This window comes from Salvelinus fontinalis, chromosome 38 (genome assembly GCF_029448725.1).
Source record: "Salvelinus fontinalis isolate EN_2023a chromosome 38, ASM2944872v1, whole genome shotgun sequence".
NCBI classification, from domain to species: Eukaryota; Metazoa; Chordata; class Actinopteri; order Salmoniformes; family Salmonidae; genus Salvelinus; species Salvelinus fontinalis.
This window is the reverse complement of record NC_074702.1, coordinates 19,447,744-19,472,979: the sequence shown is the minus strand read 5'-3', so window position 1 is coordinate 19,472,979 and position 25,236 is coordinate 19,447,744. Positions and strand designations below refer to the sequence as shown.

The window sequence follows — 25,236 nt, the reverse complement described above, 5'->3', positions numbered from 1 at the left end:
TGTCGCTGCGGCGGCGCGCTTGTATTCTGTGCGCGCCCCGGTTGCGCAACACTTCGACCCCCGCGCCCCCTTCAAGACCGCATCCAGACCACATCAGAACGCGCTCCAAGGGGCTGCATCACCAAGCTATCGTTTTATGGGGAAAAGCGATTTTCTCATTTCGTAGGTTTTGATCGTGAAGCAATACATATTATAAAGTGGATGTATTAATTATCTCTCTTTCTCGCTCGCTCACACACACGCGCACTCACAATGGCCATACAATATGACATGACTTCAGTCAGTGTGGTGATACTGATATGTCTGATATTACAGATCTCGGGTTTCGCGGTGTTTTATTATTAAACCGTTTATTCTGACCGCGCCGGTTTAATGAGGTGCGTTTCCTTCCATTAAAGAATAATCACCGGTAATTATCTCGCGTAATTATTACTGAGATCTAAAGTTAAACACGCCAGCCTGAGCACTAAAACTAAAGACGGGTTAGGCCTATCACGTTGTATGTGTGTGTCTAAATGTGTTTGTGTGTAGGCCTATGTGTGTGTGTGTGTGATGGGTTTTCAACGCACGCGTTACCAATCCCCTGTCCTGCGCGAGTCCTCTCCCAAAAGTTAAACTATAAATAAACTCGTAGCCTATTCTGATCCAGACACAACTTGTGGGTGTGCGTTTTATAGTCATCTTGCCTGCATAGCCTACATCCTGTAGATAAACAGTGTAATCTTATCAAATCAGAAAATTCCACTATGCTCACATCACTCCTCCAGTGTGTGTGTGTGTGTCATGTGTGTGTGTTCCTGCATTAACTCAGTCTGCCCCTAATCAGCATTAGGAGAGTTTTAATTTAATCAGAATTTTAGAATGTTTGTTGTCAAAAGACTGAAAGTCTCATATAGTCATAGTGAGCTGTAAAACTGTGACTGTGTGCTGGGGAGTACTGGTCTTTCTCAGCTGTTATGAGGAACATGTTTAGGAGATGCTTTATGTCCATTTGTGTTGGTTGGAGAAACATGACTTATGTGGACCACATTGTCCAAACATCTGTGATCTGTAATGACCTTAGTAACAATTTATTTAGCTATGGACCAAAATGAAGTACTTAGGCTGAAACGTATGCGTTTCTATGTTACTGTGTGCGTGTGTAGAGTTAGGATGTTACTGTAAACCACTTCTTCATATTTTCAGACAAGTGATATGAACCAGGTGGGGTTGTGTATGTTGTGTGTGTCAGAGTGTGTGTGTTATAGAATCGGAGGCTGCATGGTGATGAGAGGGAGTCACAGTGAACAACCTTGACCTACCAGATGGAGAATTCAGACAAGTTTCCCCAACTCTCCTTAACCCCTCCCCCTCGCATGCCCTCTTTCTTCTTTACCCCTCCCTCTCTTTCCCTCTGCTGTTCTCAATCTCTTTCCTTACGTCTCTCTGCACTCCTCTTGCTGTCCATACCTCTCTCTCCATCTCAATCTACCCCTTTCCTCCCTCCCTGCTAATGTAAACTTAGCAAAAAAATAAATGTCCTCTCACTGTCAGCTGCGTATATTTTCAGCAAACTTAACATGTGTAAATATTTGTTTGAACATAACAAGATTCAACAACTGAGACATAAACTGAACAAGTTCCACAGACATGTGACTAACAGAAATTGAATAATGTGTCCCTGAACAAAATCAAAAGTAACAGTCAGTATCTGGTGTGGCCACAAGCTGCATTAAGTACTGCAGTGCACCAGATTTTCCAGTTCTTGCTGTGAGATGTTACCCCACTCGTCCACCAAGGAACCTGCAAGTTCCCGGACATTTCTGGGGGGAATGGCCCTAGCCCTCACCCTCCGATCCAACAGGTCCCAGACGTGCTCAATGGGATTGAGATCCGGCCTCTTCGCTGGCCATGGCAGAACACTGACATTCCTGTCTTGCAGGAAATCACGCACAGAACGAGCAGTATGGCTGGTGGCATTGTCATGCTGGAGGGTCATGTCAGGATGAGCCTGCAGGAAGGGTACCACATGAGGGAGGAGGATGTCTTCCCTGTAACGCACAGCGTTGAGATTGCCTGCAATGACAACAAGCTCAGTCCGATGAAGTTCTTCAAAGGTAAGGCATTTATATCGTTATTTCTGACTTTTGTGTCGCCAACTGCCTGGTTGAAAATTATTTATGTGTTTGTATTCCGGGGCGCTGTCCTCAGATAATCGCATGGTCTGCTTTCGCCGTAAAGCCTTTTTGAAATCTGACACTGCGTCTGGATTAACTTCTTCTGGCTGCAAGCGCGACGTCGGTACACTTATGACAACAGCCAGCTCAAGTGCAGGGCGCGAAATTCAAAATATATATTTTTTTAAATATTTAACTTTCACACATTAACAAGTCCAATACAGCAAATGAAAGGTACACATCTTGTGAATCCAGCCAACATGTCCGATTTTTTAAATGTTTTACAGCGAAAACAGCACGTATATTTATGTTAGCTCACCACCAAATACAAAAAAGGACAGACATTTTTCACAGCACAGGTAGCATGCACAAAGCCAACCTAACTAACCAAGAACCAACCAAACTAACCAACAAACAACTTCATCAGATGACAGTCTTATAACATGTTATTCAATAAATCTATGTTTTGTTCGAAAAATGTGCATATTTCAGGTATAAATCATAGTTTACATTGCAGCTACAATCAGAAATTGCACCGAAAGCAGACAGAATAATTGCAGACACCAACGTCAAATACCTAAATACTCATCATAAAACATTTCTGAAAAATACATAGTGTACAGCAAATGAAAGACAGGCATCTTGTGATTCCAGACAATATTTCCGATTTCTTAAGTGTTTTACAGCGAAAACACAATATAGCGTTATATTAGCTTACCACAATAGCCAGAAACACAAGCCATTTCCCAGCAACAAAAGTTAGCGATCGTAACAAACCAGCAAAAAATATATAATTTTTGACTAACCTTGATATGCTTCATCAGATGACAGTCCTATAACATCAGGTTATACATACACTTATGTTTTGTTCGACAATGTGCATATTTAGAGCTGAAATCAGTGGTTATACATTGTGCTAACGTAGCTACTTTTTCCCACAACGTCCGGATATTTTTCTGACACTTTTTCTGACACACATATTCTGACCAAATAGCTATTCATAAACATAACTAAAAAATACATGTTGTATAGGAAATGATAGATACACTAGCTCTTAATGCAATCGCCGTGTTAGAATTCTAAAAATAACTTCATTACGACATAAGGCTTACGTTATGGCGAGCGAGTGCCCAAAACCTGGGCGCAAAACTAATAGTACACAGTTCGACAGATATATGAAATAGGATCATAAAATGGGTCCTACTTTAGATGAGCTTCCATCAGAATGTTGTACAAGAGGTCCTTTGTAAAGAACAATCGTTGTTTGGATTTAGAACGTCCTTTTTCCCTCTTGAATTAGCAAGCGCACTAGCCAAGTGGCGCGAAGTTCTCCTTCCTGAACAAAGGCACACAACGCAACACGCCTAACGTCCCGAATAAATTTCAATTGTCTAATAAAACTATATTGAAAAAACATACTTTACGATGATATTGTCACATGTATCAAATAAAATCAAAGCCGGAGATAGTAGTCGCCTATAACGACAGCTTTTCAGAAGGCAATTCCAGGTCCAACCTCGCGCTTTCCAGAAAACAGGAAATGGGTGACACGTCATTCCAAGAGGATTTATTCCATCTCAGACCAAGATAAACACCTCATTTCTTTTCTCACTGCCTCTTGACATCTAGGGGAAGGTGTATGACGTGCATGTATACTAATACGTATCATGCCCATTTATAGGCAGGACCTAGAACAGAGCCTCGTTTTCAGACTTTCCACTTCCTAGTCAGGAAGTTTGTGCCAAATGAGTTCTGTTTTACTCACAGATATAATTAAAACGGTTTTAGAAACTAGAGTGTTTTCTATCCAATAGTAATAATAATATGCATATTGTACGAGCAAGAGGCCGTTTGAAATGGGCACCTTTTATCAGAGCTACTCAATACTTCCCCTGCAGCCAGAAGAAGTTAACACGAAGTTAAGCTTTATTTTGATGTGTTACACTTATATTTTCAGTTATCTTGAATATTGATATTTTTGTAGTTTGAAGTTGGCGCTCTGCAATTTCACTGGATGTTGTCAAATCGATCCCGCTAAAGGGATTGGCACGCGAAGGGATCACTAACAGGTTAAACCCTTTACAATGAAGATCTGTGAAGATAATGTCAGTGTCAGTGTTGAACTCCAGACACAGATGGAACCATAGTGGCTCATTACATTACAGACGAGCATATGGTCTCACACATGCATATGGTGACCAACAACAGACAGACACAAACATAGAATGTATCGTGCCTGTGTACCTGCCAATCTCATAGAGCACATATGCTGTGTGAGCATGTTTCTTCTTGCTGTGTGCAGGCATTCAGAGGTGAAGGACAGTTTAACCCAGTGTACACACACACACACGTCAACAGCACTCTTAAAATTGCCCTTTTGAACAATGTTGATAGAGCAGTCGACTGTTCTTTCTCAACTGCTTTCGTGTAAATCCAAGATGAACAGAATGAAGAGAGACTTCAGATATTAAACAGGATATCAGTTCTTAGAAACTTTACCTGGCGAGGATACACATGCGCGTGCGTGTACACACACACACACAGAGGACTAGAACAAGAGTAGTGCTCCTCTCTCTGGTGTGCCACATGCCTGTGTTATGGTCATTCACCAGGTAAAAGCATTCTAATTTGTATGAGTTTCAGTGTGCGCTCAATAGTTCAACCATCCGTTATTGTTCTCTCTATCTCCCAGTCACATCCAACAAACACAGATATCCCCTTTCCAATAACACACATACACCACAGACTGACACACATGAAAGCACATACATACAGGCCATGTTCGAGAGCATTCTGACATCCGGTTTGGAGCGAGCGGTCGCATTTGCATTCGCTCTGCAGGTAGTATAACTTTTCATTACATTTCATTATAGTACAACGGTTTAATTTGTCCAACCTTAGCAATTTCTTCTTAGCTAGCTACATAGCCGTCTGTGTATCAAAGATAATTGCGTAATTATCGTATTTCGTCGTCTATCGTAGTCCACACTGCTATCTGCCCAGCAGCTAGCCAGCTAGCAAACGTCCACCGTCTACCCAATAGTAGTATAACTTTTCATTACATTTCATTATAGTACAACGGTCTGATTTTCATTTTCATTACAGTACAACGGTTTGATTTGTTTGATCTTAGCTAGCTACATAGCCGTCTTTGTATCAAACATAATTGTGTAGTTATTGAGGTTCGCTAGCCAGCTATTTTCGTCCTAACGTAACGCAACGTAGCCAACACTGCTAGCTAGCCAGCTTGCCACCGAATAGCAGCATTGTAGAAACGAGTGCGTTACAACGGAACGACTTGATTAGTGTAGTGTTGGCTGGCTACACAGTTGTCTTTGCTATCTTCGATTTGTTTGATCTTAGCTAGCTACTTAGCTGGCTACATAGCCGTCTTTGTATCAAAGATAATTGTGTAGTTATCGAGGTTCGCTGAGGTTCGCTAGCCAGGTATTCTCGTCCTAACGTAACGTAACGTAACGTAGTCAACCCTGCTAGCTAGCCAGCTAGCCACCGATTAGCAGCACTGTAGAAACGATTACATTACAACGGAACGACTTGATTTGTGTAGTGTTAGCTAGCTACATAGTTTTCATTGCTATCTTTGTATCTAAGATAATTGTGTAGCTTTGAGTAATTATCGGTTAGCTAGCCAGCTATTTTCGCCTGCCGCGCTGCCGTCCTCCTACCTAGCCAACACTGCTAGCTAACACTGCTAGCTAGCCAACTTCTACCGAATAGCAGCACTGTAGAAACTTACATTACAACGGAACGACTTGATTAGCGTAGTGTTAGCTAGTTGTCTTTGCTGTCCTTGTATCCATGATAATTGTGTAGTTTAGAGAAATTTAGAGAAATTGTCGAGGTCACCTAGCCAGCTTCACTTTCAACAACGCAGCCACTGCTAGCCAGGCTACTTCACCAGCCAGCAGTACTATATCATTTTAGTCAATCAGATCTTTTATTTTATTTTATTTTTTGCAACGTAAGCTTAACTTTCTGAACATTCGAGACGTGTAGCCCACTTGTCATTCTAATCTCCTTTGCTTTAGCGTAGCCTCTTCTGTAGCCTGTCAACTATGTGTCTGTCTATCCCTGTTCTCTCCTCTCTGCACAGACCATACAAACGCTTCACACCGCGTGGTCGCGCCCACCCTAACCTGGTGGTCCCAGCCCGCACGACCCACGTGGAGTTCCAGGTCTCCGGTAGCCTCTGGAACTGCCGATCCGCGGCCAACAAGGCAGAGCTCATCTCAGCCCATGCGTCCCTCCAGTCCCTCGACTTCTTGGCACTGACGGAAACATGGCTCACCACAGATAACACTGCTACTCCTACTGCTCTCTCTTCGTCTGCCCACGTGTTCTCGCACACCCCGAGAGCTTCTGGTCAGCGGGGTGGTGGCACCGGGATCCTCATCTCTCCCAAGTGGTCATTCTCTCTTTCTCCCCTTACCCATCTGTCTATCGCCTCCTTTGAATTCCATGCTGTCACAGTTACCAGCCCTTTCAAGCTTAACATCCTTATCATTTATCGCCCTCCAGGTTCCCTTGGAGAGTTCATCAATGAGCTTCATGCCTTGATAAGCTCCTTTCCTGAGGACGGCTCACCTCTCACAGTTCTGGGTGACTTTAACCTCCCCATGTCTACCTTTGACTCATTCCTCTCTGCCTCCTTCTTTCCACTCCTCTCCTCTTTTGACCTCACCCTCTCACCTTCCCCCCCTACTCACAAGGCAGGCAATACGCTTGACCTCATCTTTACTAGATGCTGTTCTTCCACTAACCTCATTGCAACTCCCCTCCAAGTCTCTGACCACTACCTTGTATCCTTTTCCCTCTCGCTCTCATCCAACACTTCCCACACTGCCCCTACTCGGATGGTATCGCGCCGTCCCAACCTTCGCTCTCTCTCCCCCGCTACTCTCTCCTCTTCCATCCTATCATCTCTTCCCTCTGCCCAAACCTTCTCCAACCTATCTCCTGATTCTGCCTCCTCAACCCTCCTCTCCTCCCTTTCTGCATCCTTTGACTCTCTATGTCCCCTATCCTCCAGGCCGGCTCGGTCCTCCCCTCCCGCTCCGTGGCTCGACGACTCATTGCGAGCTCACAGAACAGGGCTCCGGGCAGCCGAGCGGAAATGGAGGAAAACTCGCCTCCCTACGGACCTGGCATCCTTTCACTCCCTCCTCTCTACATTTTCCTCTTCTGTCTCTGCTGCTAAAGCCACTTTCTACCACTCTAAATTCCAAGCATCTGCCTCTAACCCTAGGAAGCTCTTTGCCACCTTCTCCTCCCTCCTGAATCCTCCTCCCCCTCCCCCCCCCTCCTCCCTCTCTGCAGACGACTTCGTCAACCATTTTGAAAAGAAGGTCGACGACATCCGATCCTCGTTTGCTAAGTCAAACGACACCGCTGGTTCTGCTCACACTGCCCTACCCTGTGCTTTGACCTCTTTCTCCCCTCTCTCTCCAGATGAAATCTTGCGTCTTGTGACGGCCGGCCGCCCAACAACCTGCCCGCTTGACCCTATCCCCTCCTCTCTTCTCCAGACCATTTCCGGAGACCTTCTCCCTTACCTCACCTCGCTCATCAACTCATCCTTGACCGCTGGCTACGTCCCTTCCGTCTTCAAGAGAGCGAGAGTTGCACCCCTTCTGAAAAAACCTACACTCGATCCCTCCGATGTCAACAACTACAGACCAGTATCCCTTCTTTCTTTTCTCTCCAAAACTCTTGAACGTGCCGTCCTTGGCCAGCTCTCCTGCTATCTCTCTCAGAATGACCTTCTTGATCCAAATCAGTCAGGTTTCAAGACTAGTCACTCAACTGAGACTGCTCTTCTCTGTATCACGGAGGCGCTCCGCTCCGCACTGCTAAAGCTAACTCTCTCTCCTCTGCTCTCATCCTTCTAGACCTATCGGCTGCCTTCGATACTGTGAACCATCAGATCCTCCTCTCCACCCTCTCCCGAGTTGGGCATCTCCGGCGCGGCCCACGCTTGGATTGCGTCCTACCTGACAGGTCGCTCCTACCAGGTGGCGTGGCGAGAATCTGTCTCCTCACCACGCGCTCTCACCACTGGTGTCCCCCAGGGCTCTGTTCTAGGCCCTCTCCTATTCTCGCTATACACCAAGTCACTTGGCTCTGTCATAACCTCACATGGTCTCTCCTATCACTGCTATGCAGACGACACACAATTAATCTTCTCCTTTCCCCCTTCTGATGACCAGGTGGCGAATCGCATCTCTGCATGTCTGGCAGACATATCAGTGTGGATGACGGATCACCACCTCAAGCTGAACCTCGGCAAGACGGAGCTGCTCTTCCTCCCGGGGAAGGACTGCCCGTTCCATGATCTCGCCATCACGGTTGACAACTCCATTTTGTCCTCCTCCCAGAGCGCTAAGAACCTTGGCGTGATCCTGGACAACACCCTGTCGTTCTCAACTAACATCAAGGCGGTGGCCCGTTCCTGTAGGTTCATGCTCTACAACATCCGCAGAGTACGACCCTGCCTCACACAGGAAGCGGCGCAGGTCCTAATCCAGGCACTTGTCATCTCCCGTCTGGATTACTGCAACTCGCTGTTGGCTGGGCTCCCTGCCTGTGCCATCAAACCCCTACAACTCATCCAGAACGCCGCAGCCCGTCTGGTGTTCAACCTTCCCAAGTTCTCTCACGTCACCCCGCTCCTCCGCTCTCTCCACTGGCTTCCAGTTGAAGCTCGCATCCGCTACAAGACCATGGTGCTTGCCTACGGAGCTGTGAGGGGAACGGCACCTCAGTACCTTCAGGCTCTGATCAGGCCCTACACCCAAACAAGGGCACTGCGTTCATCCACCTCTGGCCTGCTCGCCTCCCTACCACTGAGGAAGTACAGTTCCCGCTCAGCCCAGTCAAAACTGTTCGCTGCTCTGGCACCCCAATGGTGGAACAAACTCCCTCACGACGCCAGGACAGCGGAGTCAATCACCACCTTCCGGAGACACCTGAAACCCCACCTCTTCAAGGAATACCTAGGATAAAGCAATCCTTCTGCCCCCCCCCCTTAAAAGATTTAGATGCACTATTGTAAAGTGGCTGTTCCACTGGATGTCATTAGGTGAATGCACCAATTTGTAAGTCGCTCTGGATAAGAGCGTCTGCTAAATGACTTAAATGTAAATGTAAATTCTGTTGAAGTCAATGATGAATTGTGGGTAAATTGTGACTGACTGATCTACAAAAAATAATGAGTAGTTACTTATGATGCAAGTAGACGGATGGTTAGTTGAGACTGTGATGCAAGGTGATGTGTAGATTAGTCAGTCGGCAGTCGCCTGCAACATTGAACAAGCCCACACACAATTGAAGAAAAAAAGGGTTTATTAGCTAGTGGTGGTGGGGGGGGGGGGGGGGGGGGGGGGGGCAATAAATACATGAATACCATATCACTTCCTGTGTTGGTATGAAGAGAGAAGTAACTCCAAGTGTAAAACCAGCCAAAGGTTTTACTCCCAGGTCAAACCACTAAACAGGAGGAATTTCCTCAAATCGCTGCTGTGATTGGTCCCTTTATGCTGTAAACACCAGGGTGTGTGTATGTGTGTGCGTTACCCTTTTACTCTAATCTCCTGTGAAAACCCTTGAGGCTAGTTTCCCAGCCCCAGATTTAGGCTGCTCCTGGACTATTTCAATTGAGATAATGCAGTAAACCTAATCTGGGTCAGGGATACCCTGCCTCAGTACTAAGAGGTCAAACTAACTCAGCTGTAGTTAGAATAGGAGAGCGTGTGTGTGTGTGTGTGTGTGTGTGTGTGCGCGTCTTGCAAAAAGCTTTGGTTGTTTCTCTTTAACAGTCAGACAGCTGGGTGTTACAGAAGCATAGATCCAGTCAGTCAGTTACAGGTTTACATTCCAACGAGGTCAGCTATCTCCTTTATATGTAGTTCTTATTAGGTGAATATATCCCAGAGTATAAAACAGAGTCATCTATAGAGTGACAAGTCATTCAGCTTTTTACAACAAACCAAAAACATCCTGTGACTTCATTTACAGTCAAGTAAAACACAACAGCATTAACAGTAAACAAGTGTGTCTATGTCAGGTGTGTGTAGTGGCGTATATGTTCTGTGTGTGTTTTTCTCCTGCCCAGGACAGTGAGCAAATTCCTTTGTGTTTGCAGCAGTGTACATGTACTGTGTGTCTCAGTCTTTGTGGCATTCTTTCCTGTGGAGATCAGTCAGTCCTCTACCACCCTAGCAGTGAGTTAGTTAAGTGAAGGGGAGCGTTCAGTATTCCACAGCAGTTCTATGTAGGGCCACTTGGTCTGGAGGCAGCGCTTCACTGGAGTGTCATCTGTCCTCACCATGGGGTCCTCAAAGCCCAGGACCAGGGCTGTACCCTGCACATACTCCACCTGACAAAGAGAAACACACACACACACACACACACACACACACAGTCAGTCAGTATGCACACACATTACATTCATAGTGGTGTGACAGTGTCAGGTTGTTTTAGAGGTGTGTGTATATCTTACCCTCTCATTGTGGTTGGACTGTTTCAGGCCATTGTAGTGGTAGACAGAGAAGGAGTCTGGGATTCCAGTATCCTGTAAACACAATATATAAACCAGTTAACAATCATGGGGTCATCTCTGGGGTGTGTGTGTCGATAACGCTGCTCTGGAAGATGTGGGTATATTGGAACCCGCAGTTTGACTAGAGAACAGTCTCTAACCCACAGACAATTCAGCATACTTTAGCCTGAAACCCATAACCCACGTGTGTGTGTGTGTGTGCGAATGCGTGCGTGTGTGTACGCATGTGAAACCCTAACCCCAATCCCACAGAACAGCCTATATTAGAAACCAGTCAATAACGACACAGGCCCAAACACTTTTTTGGGACGTTCCAGAATGCTAATAGACTGTGTGAGTGTGTTTATGTGAAACCATAACCTCAGTCTGTGTGTGTGTGCGTGTGCGTGTGCGTCTCCAGTTGGCTAATGGCAGTATAATTTCTTTGTGGCCGAGGGCCATTCCTCTGGTGAGTCCCCGAAGCCCTGATCACTTTAACACACTTCCCGCTCCTCTCTCTTTGTCCCCACCTCCCTTTCCCCACCTCTTTCTCTTTGCCTCTCGCTCTCCCACTCTTCAGAAATGGTTCCCTGCCACTGAGACCCTGTCTGAGCAGGGGTTAGTGTAAACATATATTTAAACATTTCGATCACCATTGTATTGCTGTAGAAGATTTGATTCAACAAATTCATATCCATCGTCAGCCACAAACCACTAACAAACGGAAGCGCTCATGTACGTACATGCATACACCAAAGATATTTCTTGTTTATCGGTCTTCGCAGTTTGTTTTATGGATATTGCTGCAGCTTTGAAGTATCTCAGCTCCTCTTCAGTTACCTGATCAGGGAAGAACTCCAGGAGGAACGGAGCCAGCAGCACGATCCCCAAGCCCTCTGGATCCAACTTACTCTTCATCAGACTCACACTGGAGAGGGAGCGAGGGAGAGAAAGAGAGGAAAGAGTTACGTTTGTCAGACATTTCAACATGATCTTACAGTCTAAGCACAGCAATGACACATACCTCCAATTCTTCAGAAAAACCCCCCAAAAATTGGCTCTGTTTTAAAGCAATGATAAAACTTGTGTCAGATGGAGGGAGGGAAGGGGGAATTGAGAAGGGACATTGGGAGAGAGATAGAGGAAGGGAAAGGGTGGATGTGAGGAGGGAAGGGGTGAGAGGGCGATGGGGTGTAGGTGAGGACAAGGGGTGCAAGTGAGGAGAGGCCGAAGGGGTGGAGAAGGGAGGGGTAGAGGTGAGGAGGAAGGAGGGGGTGCTGGTAGTGAGAAGGGCTGTCTGAGGTATAAATGTGTCATGTTCTGTGTAAAATATTTGGTGTAAGAAAGCGAACACTGGAGAAATGTACGGTAACCTCGTCTGATGAGGAGTTCTGGTGTGTGTGTGTGTGTATGTATATATGTGTGCAGAAATAGTGCAGTGAAACTAAATATACCACTAGACATTCCTGTGTGTTGGAGCAGTAATATTATTCTTTTTCCACAGTGATAACAGAGAAACATTTCCCTATTAAGGCAGAAATAAGAGTGTTACATGCCCAGACACAAAGGCTGATAACCCAGTTAAGACAGTGTGTGTGGGTTTGTGTGTCATCTGATGTTGCAGTAAGAAATAATCCTCTGCATTGTCATTAACAGCAGACTCCTACATTTCCTCAGTGAAAACAACATCCTGAGCAAATATCTAAATTGGCTTTTTACCAAGTTACCACCCGACAGACCAGGTATTCACCCTACACATCCTAATTGACAAACAAACAAAAGCAAAGTATTACCATGCTTTGTTGATTTCAAAAAAGCTTGACTCAATTTGTCATGGGGGTCTGCTATATAAATTCATAAAAAGCAGTGTTGGGGTAAAAAAACAACATACAACATAAAATCCATGTACAGTCGTGGCCAAAAGTTTTGACAATGACCAATATTACATTTCCACATAGTTTGCTGCTTCAGTGTCTTTAGATATTTTTGTCAGATGTTACTATGGAATACTGAAGTATAATTACAAGCATTTCATAAGTGTCAAAGGCTTTTATTGACAATTACATGAAGTTGATGCAAAGAGTCAATATTTGCAATGTTTTTAACTTCTGGGTCACATACTGACTGATGGCAGCCCATTCTTGCATAATCAATGCTTGGAGTTTGTCAGAATTTGTGGGTTCTTGTTTGTCCACCCGCCTCTTGAGGATTGACCACAAGTTCTCAATGGGATTAAGGTCTGGGGAGTTTCCTGGCCATGGACCCAAAATATCGATGTTTTGTTACCCGAACCACTTTGTTATCACTTTTGCCTTATAGCAAGGAGCCCCGTCATGCTGGAAAAGGCATTGTTCGTCACCAAACTGTTCCTGGATGGTTGGGAGAAGTTGCTCTCGGAGGATGTGTTGGTCCCACTCTTTATTCATGGCTGTGTTCTTAGGCAAAATTATGAGCGAGCCCACTGCCTTGGCTGAGAAGCAACCCCACACATGAATGGTCTCAGGATGCTTTACTGTTGGAATGACACAGGACTGATGGTAGTGCTCACCTTGTCTTCTCCGGACAAGCTTTTTTCCGGATGCCCCAAACAATCGGAAAGGGGATTCATCAGAGAAAATGACTTTACCCCAGTCCTCAGCAGTCTAATACCTGTACCTTTTGCAGAATATCAGTCTGTCCCTGATGTTTTTCCTGGAGAGAAGTGGCTTCTTTGCTGCCCTTCTTGACACCAGTCCATCTTCCAAAAGTCTTCGCCTCACTGTGCGTGCAGATGCACTCACACCTGCCTGTTGCCATTCCTGAGCAAGCTCTGTACTGGTGGTGCCCCGATCCCGCAGCTGAATCAACTTTAGGAGACGGTCCTGGCACTTGCTGGACTTTCTTGGGCGCCCTGAAGCCTTCTTCACAACAATTTAACCACTCTCCTTGAAGTTCTTGATGATCCAATAAATGGTTGCTTTAGGTGTAATCTTACTGGCAGCAATATCATTGCCTGTGAAGCCCTTTTTGTGCAAAGCAATGATGACGGCACGTGTTTCCTTGCAGGTAACCATGGTTGACAGAAGAAGAACAATGATTCCAAGCACCACCCTCCTTTTGAAGCTTCCAGTCTGTTATTTGAACTCAATCAGCATGACAGAGTGATCTCCAGCCTCGTCCTCGTCAACACTCACACCTGTGTTAACGAGAGAATCACTGACATGTCAGCTAGTCCTTTTGTGGCAGGGCTGAAATGCAGTGGAAATGTATTTTTGGGATTCAGTTTATTTGCATGGCAAAGAGGAACTTTGCAATTCATCTCATCACTCTTCATAACATTCTGGAGTATATGCAAATTGCCATCATACAAACTGAGGCAGCAGACTGAAAATTCATATTTGTGTCATTCAACTTTTGGCCACGACTGTACATAAACAAGTGTGCAGTTAAAATTGGCAAAAACCACAGATATCTTTCCTCAGGGCTGTGGGGTGCGACAGGGATGCAGCTTGAGCCCCACCCTCCAACATACACAGTGTACAAACCATTATGCTCTTTCCAGGTCAGACTGACCAGGTGAACCCAGGTGAAAGCTATGATCCCTTATTAAATCCACTTCAATTAGTATAGATGAACTTTTAAGCCTCTAGACAATTCAGACATTGAATGACACACATACACAATCCGAGGGTTAATGGACTTGACAACATATTTATGTTCCTTTGAATGAGGTATGGCAATAGGTGCCAGGAGCACTGGTTTGCGTCAAGCACTGCTGGATTTTTCATTCTCAACAGTTTCCTGTGTGTATCAAGAATGGTCCACCACTCAAAGGACATCCAGCCAACTTGACAACTGTGAGATGCATTGGTGTCAACATGGGCCTGTGGAACGCTTTCGACACCTTGTAGAGTCCATGGCCCAACAAATTGCAACTCAATATTAGGCAGGTGTTCTAAATGCTTTGTAGACTCAGTGTATACATCAACGAATTGTCAAGGGCACTATAACAGTCTGCAGCACCCAGCCTCACTACTAGAATCTGAAGTCAAATAATTTGCTGATGATCTGGTGCTTTTGTCCCCAACCAAGGAGAGCCTACAGCAGCATCAAGATCTTCTGCACAGATTCTGTCACACCTGGACCCTGGCAGTATGCTTGGGAGGTATCCAGATTGTCATACCGACCTTGTGCCATCCTGGCGCCATTTTCAAACCCTACTGCAATCCGTAGGTTAGCAATGCTAACAAGGACATGTAAAATCCCATAGAGAAAGCTAACTAAATGCTAACGAGCGCAGTGCAAACATTTGACCTAAACTAGTCGCAGGACAGACGTCCCAGCTCAAAGTTATACAACTAACTCAAATTCTACTCACAGGTTACCTAACGAAAAAAACAAATTAGACAGAAAGGCTCTTGATCCAGTTCCATTTTTTTTAAACATTTCACTAATTAGATTACTTCACCAATCAGTGTTGATAGAGCAGGCAAGCTAGTTGTTTACATGCGTGATGGACTCAAAAGTGTAGCCTACGGCGCAAGATGCGACTGAAATTCTGCGGGTGGGGAGAGAGAGAGGGTTGCAAACTACTTACCTTTCAGCGAAATTTAACGTTTTGAATCTAAAATAGGTGACCTACGTGATTCGTGTAGATCCAATGGGGGGGGGGGTTAGATCACTACTGGCTGTAAGCAAACGAGTGATGCGCATTTGGAGCAATACTGGGTGCTATATCCAAGGCTCAGCCCATCGTTCACATAACAGAATGCTATGGGGGGGTGATAAGGGACATATATAAGCATAGGCAACCGTACCACCTGACATGACACCAAACTAACGTTTGCGTGAATCCTGCGTTAAGTGTTAATGAAAGTCATATGCATAGTTTATATTAATTAAATCTCAACCATAAATGTTAGAAACGTACCATTTTTCCTGTGCAAGCAGACATTCCTGACGTAGCCACCTTGAACTATGGCTAAATTCCTGGCTAAATTCCCAATCTGGCCCTCAAACCATCATGGTCACCTAATAATCCCCAGTTTACAATTGGCTCATTCATCCCCCTCTCCCCTGTAACTATTCCCCAGGTCGTTGTTGCAAATGAGAACGTGTTCTCAGTCAACTAACCTGGTAAAATAACGGTAAAAAAAATAAAACTATAGTGCAGACTACAGCTTGTGTATTTCCTGTTATCACTAATGGCCTAGAAAAAAACACCCAATCTATAGATTATCTTTCTTTCCCTCAACAGCACATGGCATGTAATCTTATCTCGCTGTATACAGATCTAAATGTTGTTAGCCAAATCACAGACTGTGTTGTTACCAGTTCCACATCAAACTACCAATAAGAGTGGTGTCCACGGCTTTAAGAGGAGTTCAAAAAGGTGCTATTTGGGATGTCCACACCTATCAAGTGTAAATGTAAATTGGTTAAGTTTAGTGTTAGTTTAGGTTAAGGATGTCCCAAGGAATCCGGATTGCAGTGACCGTTCATAGAGTGAGAGATTGGCACGCTATTTGAGAGCTAGGCGGCAACACAGACATAATTATTATTATTATTATTTTTTTATACAAGTGGCAGTAGTCATTTTCAAGTGTCTGTCCAGATAGTTTCCTTATTAGAGACGATTCAAATAATTACCTAGATGTCCTTGATCCAACTGAGGAGTAAGTAGGCTATATTTAAGTTGTGATATTGTTAGGAAATATTTAGGTCTACTGTGTTAAGGCAAATGTGGTTTATTTTATTTTTTATTTTTTTGGATAACGTATTGTCGAAAGCACGTAGGCAATATTATTTACTGTAACGGTAGCGGAGTAGGCTAGTGTACAATAACGTAATTTGATGTGCTAGTATTATTTATTTAATGGATTAATTCAAATGTAAATTAAATAATTACTTTTCACTGAAGGGAAACTAGGTACAACATGCAACTTTAATGGAAGACCTAAAATCATGCCTGACAAAATCACAAAGATATCCTAATATACAGTAGTAGCCTATCCTACAACAATGTAACTGTATGTGCTAGTATTATTTATCTAATTGATCAATTAAATTGTAAATTTGGACAGGTACGCTATTTCATTCAATGATTACATTATTGTACAAGGTAGATACAGGAGTAGTCTATAGCCTACAATAATAATGTAATTTAATGTGCTGTAGTATCATTTATTTAATTGATCAATACAAATTGTAAAATGGGGATGGGTAGGCTACTTCATTCAGTGAATACTGAATATATTGCCATCTCCGGGAGTATGTTAATGACGGCTTTTCAGCTGTTGAACTATTGCAATGTCGAACTAATTTCTATATCTTTCATTTAGTCAAGATGTAATGAGCCAGAGCAACCAATCAGCATCACTGCCTCTGTTCTACCCACCACCCACACTGATCTCCCTCCACAAGCAACCACATCCTCTTCTCCTGTTCAACTCATTTGCCACCACACTAAAAATGACTGTACACATACCCCTGTGCCCATCTCAGTGTAACATGATCCATCCAAGGCCTTAGCTGGGTGCATAAAATGTGAGAAGGCAAAGCAACGCACAATTGTCCCAGCGTCGTCCGGGTTAGGGTTGGGCCGGGGTAGGTCGTCATTGTAAATTATTATTTGTTCTCAAATGACTTACCCTGTTAAATAAAAGCTTCAATAAAAAAAATGCAAATAAAAGATGATGTGTCTAACTTGCACCGTTATGCAATTATTAGGAGACTAGATACGCCGCTACTACATTCCCGCCCCCCCCATTTGTTTTGTACACTGCTGCTACTCACTGTTTATCTATGCATAGTCACTTCACCACTACCTACATGTACAAATGACCTCAACTAGCCTGTACCCCCGCACACTGTACCCCCTGTATACAACCTCGTTATTGTGTTACTTTTTATAATTTGGTAAATATTTTCTTAAACTCTTCTTGAACTGCACTGTTGGTTAAGGTCTTGTAAGTAAGCATTTCACGGTAAGGTCTGCACTTGTTGTATTCGCCACACGTGACCAAGTTTAATTTGAAATAGCTAATCCTGGCTACCAATGTTCTAGTATGAATTTATTCAGGCAAGCAGATCAGAGCTGTCAAGGTGGTACTCAAGCATATGCCATGTATATGTGACACACATATGTATGGTCATATTTCTTATGTTTTATTTTGTTTATTTTGCCTCCCAGATATTCACATTTCATGTATGTATATACAGTTGAAATAGGAAGTTTACATACACCTTAGCCAAAAACATTGTCAGTTTTTCACAATTCCTAACATTTAATCCAAGTAAAAATTCCCTGTCTTTTAGGATCACCACTTTATTTTAAGAATGTGAAATGTCTGAATAATAGTAGAGATTTATTTCAGCTTTTATTTCTTTCATCACATTCCCAGTGGGTCAGAAGTTTAGATACACTCAATTAGTATTTGGTAGCATTGCCTTTAAATTATTTAACTTGGGTCAAACGTTTTGGGTAGCCTTCCACAAGCTTCCCACAATAAGTTGGGTGAATTTTGGCCCATTCCTCCTGACAGAGCTGGTGTAACTGAGTCAGGTTTGTAGGTCTCTTTCCTCACAAAAGCTTTTTCAGTTCTGCCCACAAATATTCTATAGGACTGAGGTCAGGGCTTTGTGATGGCCACTCCAATACCTTGACATTGTTGTCCTTAAGCCCTTTTGCCACAACTTTGGAAGTATGCTTGCGGTCATTGTCCATTTGGAAGACCCATTTGCAACCAAGCTTTAACTTCCTGACTGATGTCTTGAGATGTTGCTTCAATATATCCACATCATTTCCTTTCCTCATGATGCCATCTATTTTGTGAAGCGCACCAGTCCTGCAAGCCAAAGAACACCATCCCAACCGTGAAGCACGGGGATGGCAGCATCATGATGTGGGGATGGTGTTCTTTGGCTTGCAAGCCTCCCCCTTTTTCCTCCAAACATAACGATGGTCATTATGACCAAACAGTTCTATTTTTATTTCATCAGACCAGAGGACATTTCTCCAAAAAGTATGATCTTTGTCCCCATGTGCAGTTGCAAACCGTAGTCTGGCTTTTTTAATGGCGGTTTTGGAGCAGTGGCTTCTTCCTTGCTGAGCGGCCTTTCAGGTTATGTCAATATAGGACTCGTTTTACTGTCGATATAGATACTTTTGTACCTGTTTCCTCCAGCAACTTCAAAAGGTCCTTTGCTGTTGTTCTGGGATTGATTTGCACTTTTTGCACCAAAGTACGTCCATCTCTAGGAGACAGGATATTGACCTCATCCCATCAGTAGAGGATGCCTGGTTATTCTTTAAAAGTGCTTTCCTCACCATCTTAAATAAGCATGCCCCATTTATAGTCCTTGGTTCTCTCCAGACCTAACTGCCCTTGACCAGCACAAAAACATCCTGTGGCGTACTGCATTAGCATCGAATAGCCCCCCCGATATGCAACCTTTCAGGGAAGTTAGGAACCAATATACACAGGAAAGCAAAGGCTAGCTTTTCAAAGGGACTAACAGAAATGTGCATCCTGTAGCACAAATTCCAAAAAGTTCTGGGACACTGAAGTCCATGGAGAATAAGAGCACCTCCTCCCAGCTGTCCACTGCACAGAGGCTAGTAAACACGTCACCACCAATAAATCCAGTATAATTGAGAATTTCAATAAGCATTTTTCTACAGCTGGCCATGCTTTCCACCTGGCTACCCCGGTCAACAGCCCTGCACCCCCCACAGCAACTTGCCCAAGCCTCCCCCATTTCTCCTGCACCCAAACCCAGATAGCTGATATTCTGGACCCCTACAGCTGATAATCTGGACGCCTACATATCAGCCGGGCTAGACAATCTGGACCCTCGCTTTCTAAAATGATCCTCCAAAATTGTTGCAACCCCTATTACTAGCCTGTTCAACCTCTTTCGAATCATTTGAGATCCCCAAAGATTGGAAAGCTGCCGTGGTCATCCCCCTCTTCAAAGGGGGAGACACTCTAGACCCTAACTGCTACAGACCTATATTTATCCTACCCTTTCTAAGGTCTTCAAAAGCCAAGTTAAACAGATTACCGACCATTTTGAATCCCACCGTACCTTCTCCGCTTTGTAATCTGGTTTCCGAGCTGGTCATGGGTGCACCTCAGCCACACTCAAGGTCCTAAACTATATCATAACCGCCATCGATAAGAAACAATACTGTGCAGCTGTATTCATCGACCTGGCCAATGCTTTCGACTCTGTCAATCACCACATTCTTATCGTCAGACTCAACAGCCCTGGTTTCTCAAATGACTGCCTCGCCTGGTTCACCAACTATTTCTCAGATAGAGTTCAGTGTGTCATATCGGAGGGCGTGTTGTCCGTACCTCTGGCAGTGTCTATGGGGGTGTCACATGGGTCAATTCTCGGGCCAACTCTCTTCTCTGTAAACATCAATTATGTCACTCTTGCTGCTTGTGATTCTCTGATCCACCTCTACACAGACGAGACCATTCTGTATACCTCTGGCCCTTCTTTGGACACTTAACCTACCTCCAGACGAGCTTCAATGCCATACAACTCTCCTTCCGTGGCCTCCAACTGCTCTTAAATGCAAGTAAAACTAAATGCAAGCTCTTCAACCGATCGCTGCCAGCACCTGCCCGCTCGTCCAGCATCACTACTCTGGGCGGTTCTGACTTAGAATATGTGGACAACTACAAATACCTAGATGTCTGGTTAGACTGTAAACTCTCCTTCCAGACTCACATTATGCATCTCCAATCCAAAATTAAATCTAGAATCGGCTTCCTATCTCGCAACAAAGCATTCTTCACTCATGCTACCAAACATACCCTCGTAGAATTGACTATCCTACCGATCCTTGACTTTGGCGATGTCATTTACAAAATAGCCTCCAGCACTCTACTCAGCAAATTGGATGTAGACTATCACAGTGCCATCCGTTTTGTCACCAAAGCACCATATACTACCCACCACTGCGACCTGTATGTTCTCGTTGGCTGGCCCTCGCGTCATATTCGTCGCCAAACCCACTGGCTCTAGGTCAGGGGTGTCAAAGTCAAATGGACGGAGGGCCAAATAAAAAATGTAGCTACAAGCCGAGGGCCGGACTGTTCGAATGTTCATTGAAAATTTTTTAAATGACGCATATAGTCTAGTGAACCTAATTGAACCTACTGAAAACCTAACAAATATATTCCAATATGATCAGATAAATAAAGCAATATTTTCTTATGGCTCTGTCAGTAATCTTTAATTTTCAACAGACACAAAAGACAAATTTCCTTTATATAAAAATCCCCATAACATGAACATTAAATGAAAGAAACCGGTATTCAAGGCACCATCAGTAGCCTATATTTTCTATTTTAGCAAAAGTGGGCTAAATTTACTTCAAAGAAAAAAACAATAATAGCAATTTTCTATCATCCACTCAACTGAAATATTTTTAAAATATAATTGGATTGAAATACAATAAAATAAAGTGCAAAAATCTATTAATCAAAAACAACACTTTGTTTAAGGAGAAGTAACATGCAGTGAAAACAAATATTAAACTTTAACTTTTAAACTTGAACTGAGTAAAAACTCTAAATATGTGATTGCACAGTAATGTTCACTTGTTTGAGGTTGAGGGTGATACTTGGTGGTGTCCCATCTTTTCCACAAGTTCATCAATGTTCGGGGTAAGGCTCTGAGCTGAGGAAATCCTCAGAATTGAGTGGAGGTGTTCAGCAGTAAGTCGACTTCTGTGTGATGTTTTGTTCAGGTTCATCAAAGAAAACAGTTGTTCACACAGGTATGTGCTGCCAAACATAGACAACGTTTGAGCAGCCTGGATGCGGAGCTGGGGCATTGTGTCGGGGAGGAAACGGGCGAACTCCGCAGCACCCACTGCCGCATATTTTGCCCTCAGTGCATCATTGCATTGGAGGTCAATCAACTCCATTTGGAGGTTTGGTGGTGAGCTTTCCACGTCAACAGCAAATGGGTTACCGAGCAGTTCCAACCTGCTTTTTTGTGCTTCAAAGTCAGCAAATCGGCGTCGAAAGTCAGCGGCAAGCATACCTATTTTATCAGCCAACTGTGCGCTCGGGAACGCACTGGTAGAGAGCTTCTCTTTCATGGTCTGGCAGCTGGGAAAGTGGCTCAAATTTTCTTTCCGCATCTGCGTCTCCCACAGAGTCAGTTTGGTTTTAAATGCCTTCACTGTACTGTACATATCAGAGATGACATGATCCCGACCCTGCAGCTGCAAGTTCATTGCATTCAGATGACTCGTAATGTCACACAGAAAAGCCATTTCACACAGAAACATTTCGTCTCGGAGTTGTGTTGTGTCTTTCCCTTTGCTGTCCAAGAACAGACAAATCTCCTCACGAAGCTCGAAACATCTTTGAAGCACCTTTCCCTGGCTTAGCCATCGCACCTCTGTGTGATAAGGCAAATCACCATGCTCCATTTCTAACTCCGTCAGAAATGCCTTGAACTGGCGGTGATTCAAACCTTTGGCTCTGATAAAGTTAACTGTGCGCGTGATGATGCTCATTACATGCTCCATTTTCAAGGCTTTACCGCACAACGCTTCCTGGTGTATGATACAATGATAAGCTGTCAGCTCACCTGTCGCGTTTTCCTCTTGCATCTTTTCCCGTATGTTCGCCACCAGTCCGCTCCTGTGTCCACACATCGCAGGTGCTCCGTCGGTTGTCAAACCCACGAGTTTTTCCCAAGGCAGCTCCATCTCATTTACACATCTTGACACCTCTTCATACAAATCATGCCCCGTAGTTGTGCCATGCATAGGACGTAAAGCCAAAAACTCCTCTGTCACGCTTAGGCTGGAGTCCACTCCGCGGATGAAAATTGACAACTGGGCAATGTCAGAAATGTCGGTGCTCTCATCCACAGCCAAGGAATATGCAATGAAATCTTTTCCCTTTTTCACAAGCTGCTCTTTTAGATTGATGGACAACTGGTCTACTCTCTCGGCAATGGTGTTTCTGCTCAGACTCACATTTAAAAAGAGTTGCCTTTTTTCTGGGCAAACTTCGTCACAAACTTTAATCATGCAGTTTTTGATGAAATCCCCCTCCGTAAATGGCCGGGCTGATTTAGCGATCTCTTCTGCCAAAATAAAACTGGCCTTGACAGCAGCCTGGCCTTGTGATTTGGCTTTTTTGAACAGAGCCTGTCGAGATTTGAGGCCTCGTTTTAATTCCTCTGCCTTTTGTAGCCTTTGTTCCATGTCCATATTCTTGTTTTTGTCCGCGTGTTTCGTTTCATAATGTCGTCTCAGATTATACTCTTTCAGTACCGCCACACTTTCTCCACACAGAAGACACACAGGTTTTCCAGCTACCTCCGTGAACATATACTCCGACTCCCACCTTGTTTGAAACCCCCGGTTCTCAGTGTCCACCTTCCGTTTTGCCATTTTTGATGGGTATCTGAAAGTTAATTTTACTGTGATGCTGACGACTGCTGTGCCAATAAATATTGAAATGAAGCAGCCTACTGCTCGGTGCGTCACCGTTGCATTGTGGGAAATGTAGTATTGGTGCGTGTAAAAGATCTGCGGGCTGCCGGCTTGCTGCGGTCTGCGGGCCGGTTCTAATAATAAATCAAGATCATCCCAGGGGCCGTAAAAAACCTTCTCGCGGGCCGGATGTGGCCCGCGGGCCTTGACTCTGACATATGTGCTCTAGGTCATCTATAAGTCTTTGCTAGGTAAAGCCACGCCTTATCTCAGCTCACTGGTCACCATAGCAGCACGCGGGCCAGCAGGTATATTTCACTGGTCACCCCCAAAGCCAGTTCCTCCTTTAGCTGCCTTTCCTTCCAGTTCTCTGCTGCCAATAAACTGGAACGAACTGCAAAAATCACTGAAGCTGGAGACTCATATCTCCGTCCCTAACTTTAAGCACCAGCTGTCAGAGCAGCTCACAGATCACTGCACACAGCCCATCTGTAAATAGCCCATCCAAGTACCTCATCCCTATACGGTTATTCATTTTATTTATTTTGCACCCCATTATCTCTACTCACACATTCATCTTCTGCACATCTATCACTCGTTTTTAATTGCTATATTGTAATTATTTTGCATCTCTGGCCTATTTATTGCCTTACCTCCCTTATCCTACCTCATTTGCACACACTGTATATAGACCTTTTCTATTGTATTATTGACTGTATGTTTGTTTATTCCATGTGTAACTGTGTTGTTGTATGTGCCGCACTGCTTTTCTTTATCTTGGCCAGGTCGCAGTTGTAAATGAGAACTTGTTCTCAACTATCTTACCTGGTTAAATAAAGGTAAAATAAAAGTAACAATGTGGGGGGGGGGGCATTGAAATGATATGTATACTCTGATGCCTGTTTATTCATAAAAAGCAGAAGATGGTAAATAACATTAAACGCAATGGTTAGCCTATGCAAATTAATAGGAATACATTTAGCCTAATTGGTAATACATATGAAATACAACCACATTTTCCTGTGATGTTTAGGCTGCGCAAGACCTTCGATAGGCCAGTAGACTGCGGACATAATTGTGGAGTTTATCATTGTTACAGCCTAGATCACTTTATAAAATCTGGACCGTTGCGTTTCCTATGGCTAAGCAAACAAGTGGTAACATGTGCTTTTTGCACGTCTCTATAACAAGGCCTATATCCTCACATTTCCCATCAATTCAAACACTGCTTTTAACCATAAGACATCCCCACAGAAATGTATAGATGAAGGATTGCATGGTGACAGTGATTGTGTCTGTACCTTAAACTGGGAAACTACCTTAAACTGGGAAGTGGGGGGAAAATGAGGTCAAATTATGACATCATTGATTTTCAGGTCAGAGAAAGATGCCAGAGATTCCGAGTTGGATGACTGTTAAAAACAAAACAAAAATCCCATTCTGAGCTCGTCCCCTGAACGATAACGAAGAGGTAACATTAGGTGAGAAGCCTGACCACGGAGATGGGGGTGAGAAGGTGATGAAGCATACTTCATGAGCTGTAACCGAAAAACACCTGGCATTTTTATTTTTTTAATTTTTTTATTTCACCTTTATTTAACCAGGTAGGCTAGTTGAGAACAAGTTCTCATTTGCAACTGCGACCTGGCCAAGATAAAGCATAGCAGTGTGAACAGACAACAACACAGAGTTACACATGGAGTAAACAATAAACAAGTCAATAACATGGTAGAAAAAAGATAATCTATATACAATGTGTGCAAAAGGCATAAGGTAGGCAATAAATCGAATAATTACAATTTAGCAGATTAACACTGGAGTGATAAATCATCATATGATCCTGTGCAAGAAGAGATACTGGTGTGCAAAAGAGCAGAAAAGTAAATAAATAAAAGCAGTATGGGGGTGAGGTAGGTAAATTGGGTGGGTAGTTTACAGATGGACTATGTACAGCTGCAGCGATCGGTTAGCTGCTCGGATAGCAGATTTTTAAAGTTGTTGAGGGAGATAAAAGTCTCCAACTTCAGAGATTTTTGCAATTCGTTCCAGTCGCAGGCAGCAGAGAA

The 25,236-nt window shown here is 43.9% G+C and overlaps 1 protein-coding gene across 1 annotated transcript in view; it reads right to left on the bottom strand.

Moving 5' to 3' along the window:
* Positions 1-10,067: 10,067 nt before the first annotated feature.
* The window catches only part of LOC129837062 (ubiquitin carboxyl-terminal hydrolase MINDY-3-like), a 52,526-nt gene continuing 37,357 nt past the window's right edge, over positions 10,068-25,236 (bottom strand). Inside the window, exons 13-15 of the mRNA XM_055902963.1 lie at positions 11,554-11,641; positions 10,675-10,746; positions 10,068-10,551 (exon numbers count right to left, since the gene is read on the bottom strand). Of these exons, the coding sequence (XP_055758938.1) occupies positions 10,402-10,551; positions 10,675-10,746; positions 11,554-11,641 (310 nt within the window). The 3' untranslated portion in view covers positions 10,068-10,401. The remainder of the gene's footprint in view (positions 10,552-10,674; positions 10,747-11,553; positions 11,642-25,236) is intronic.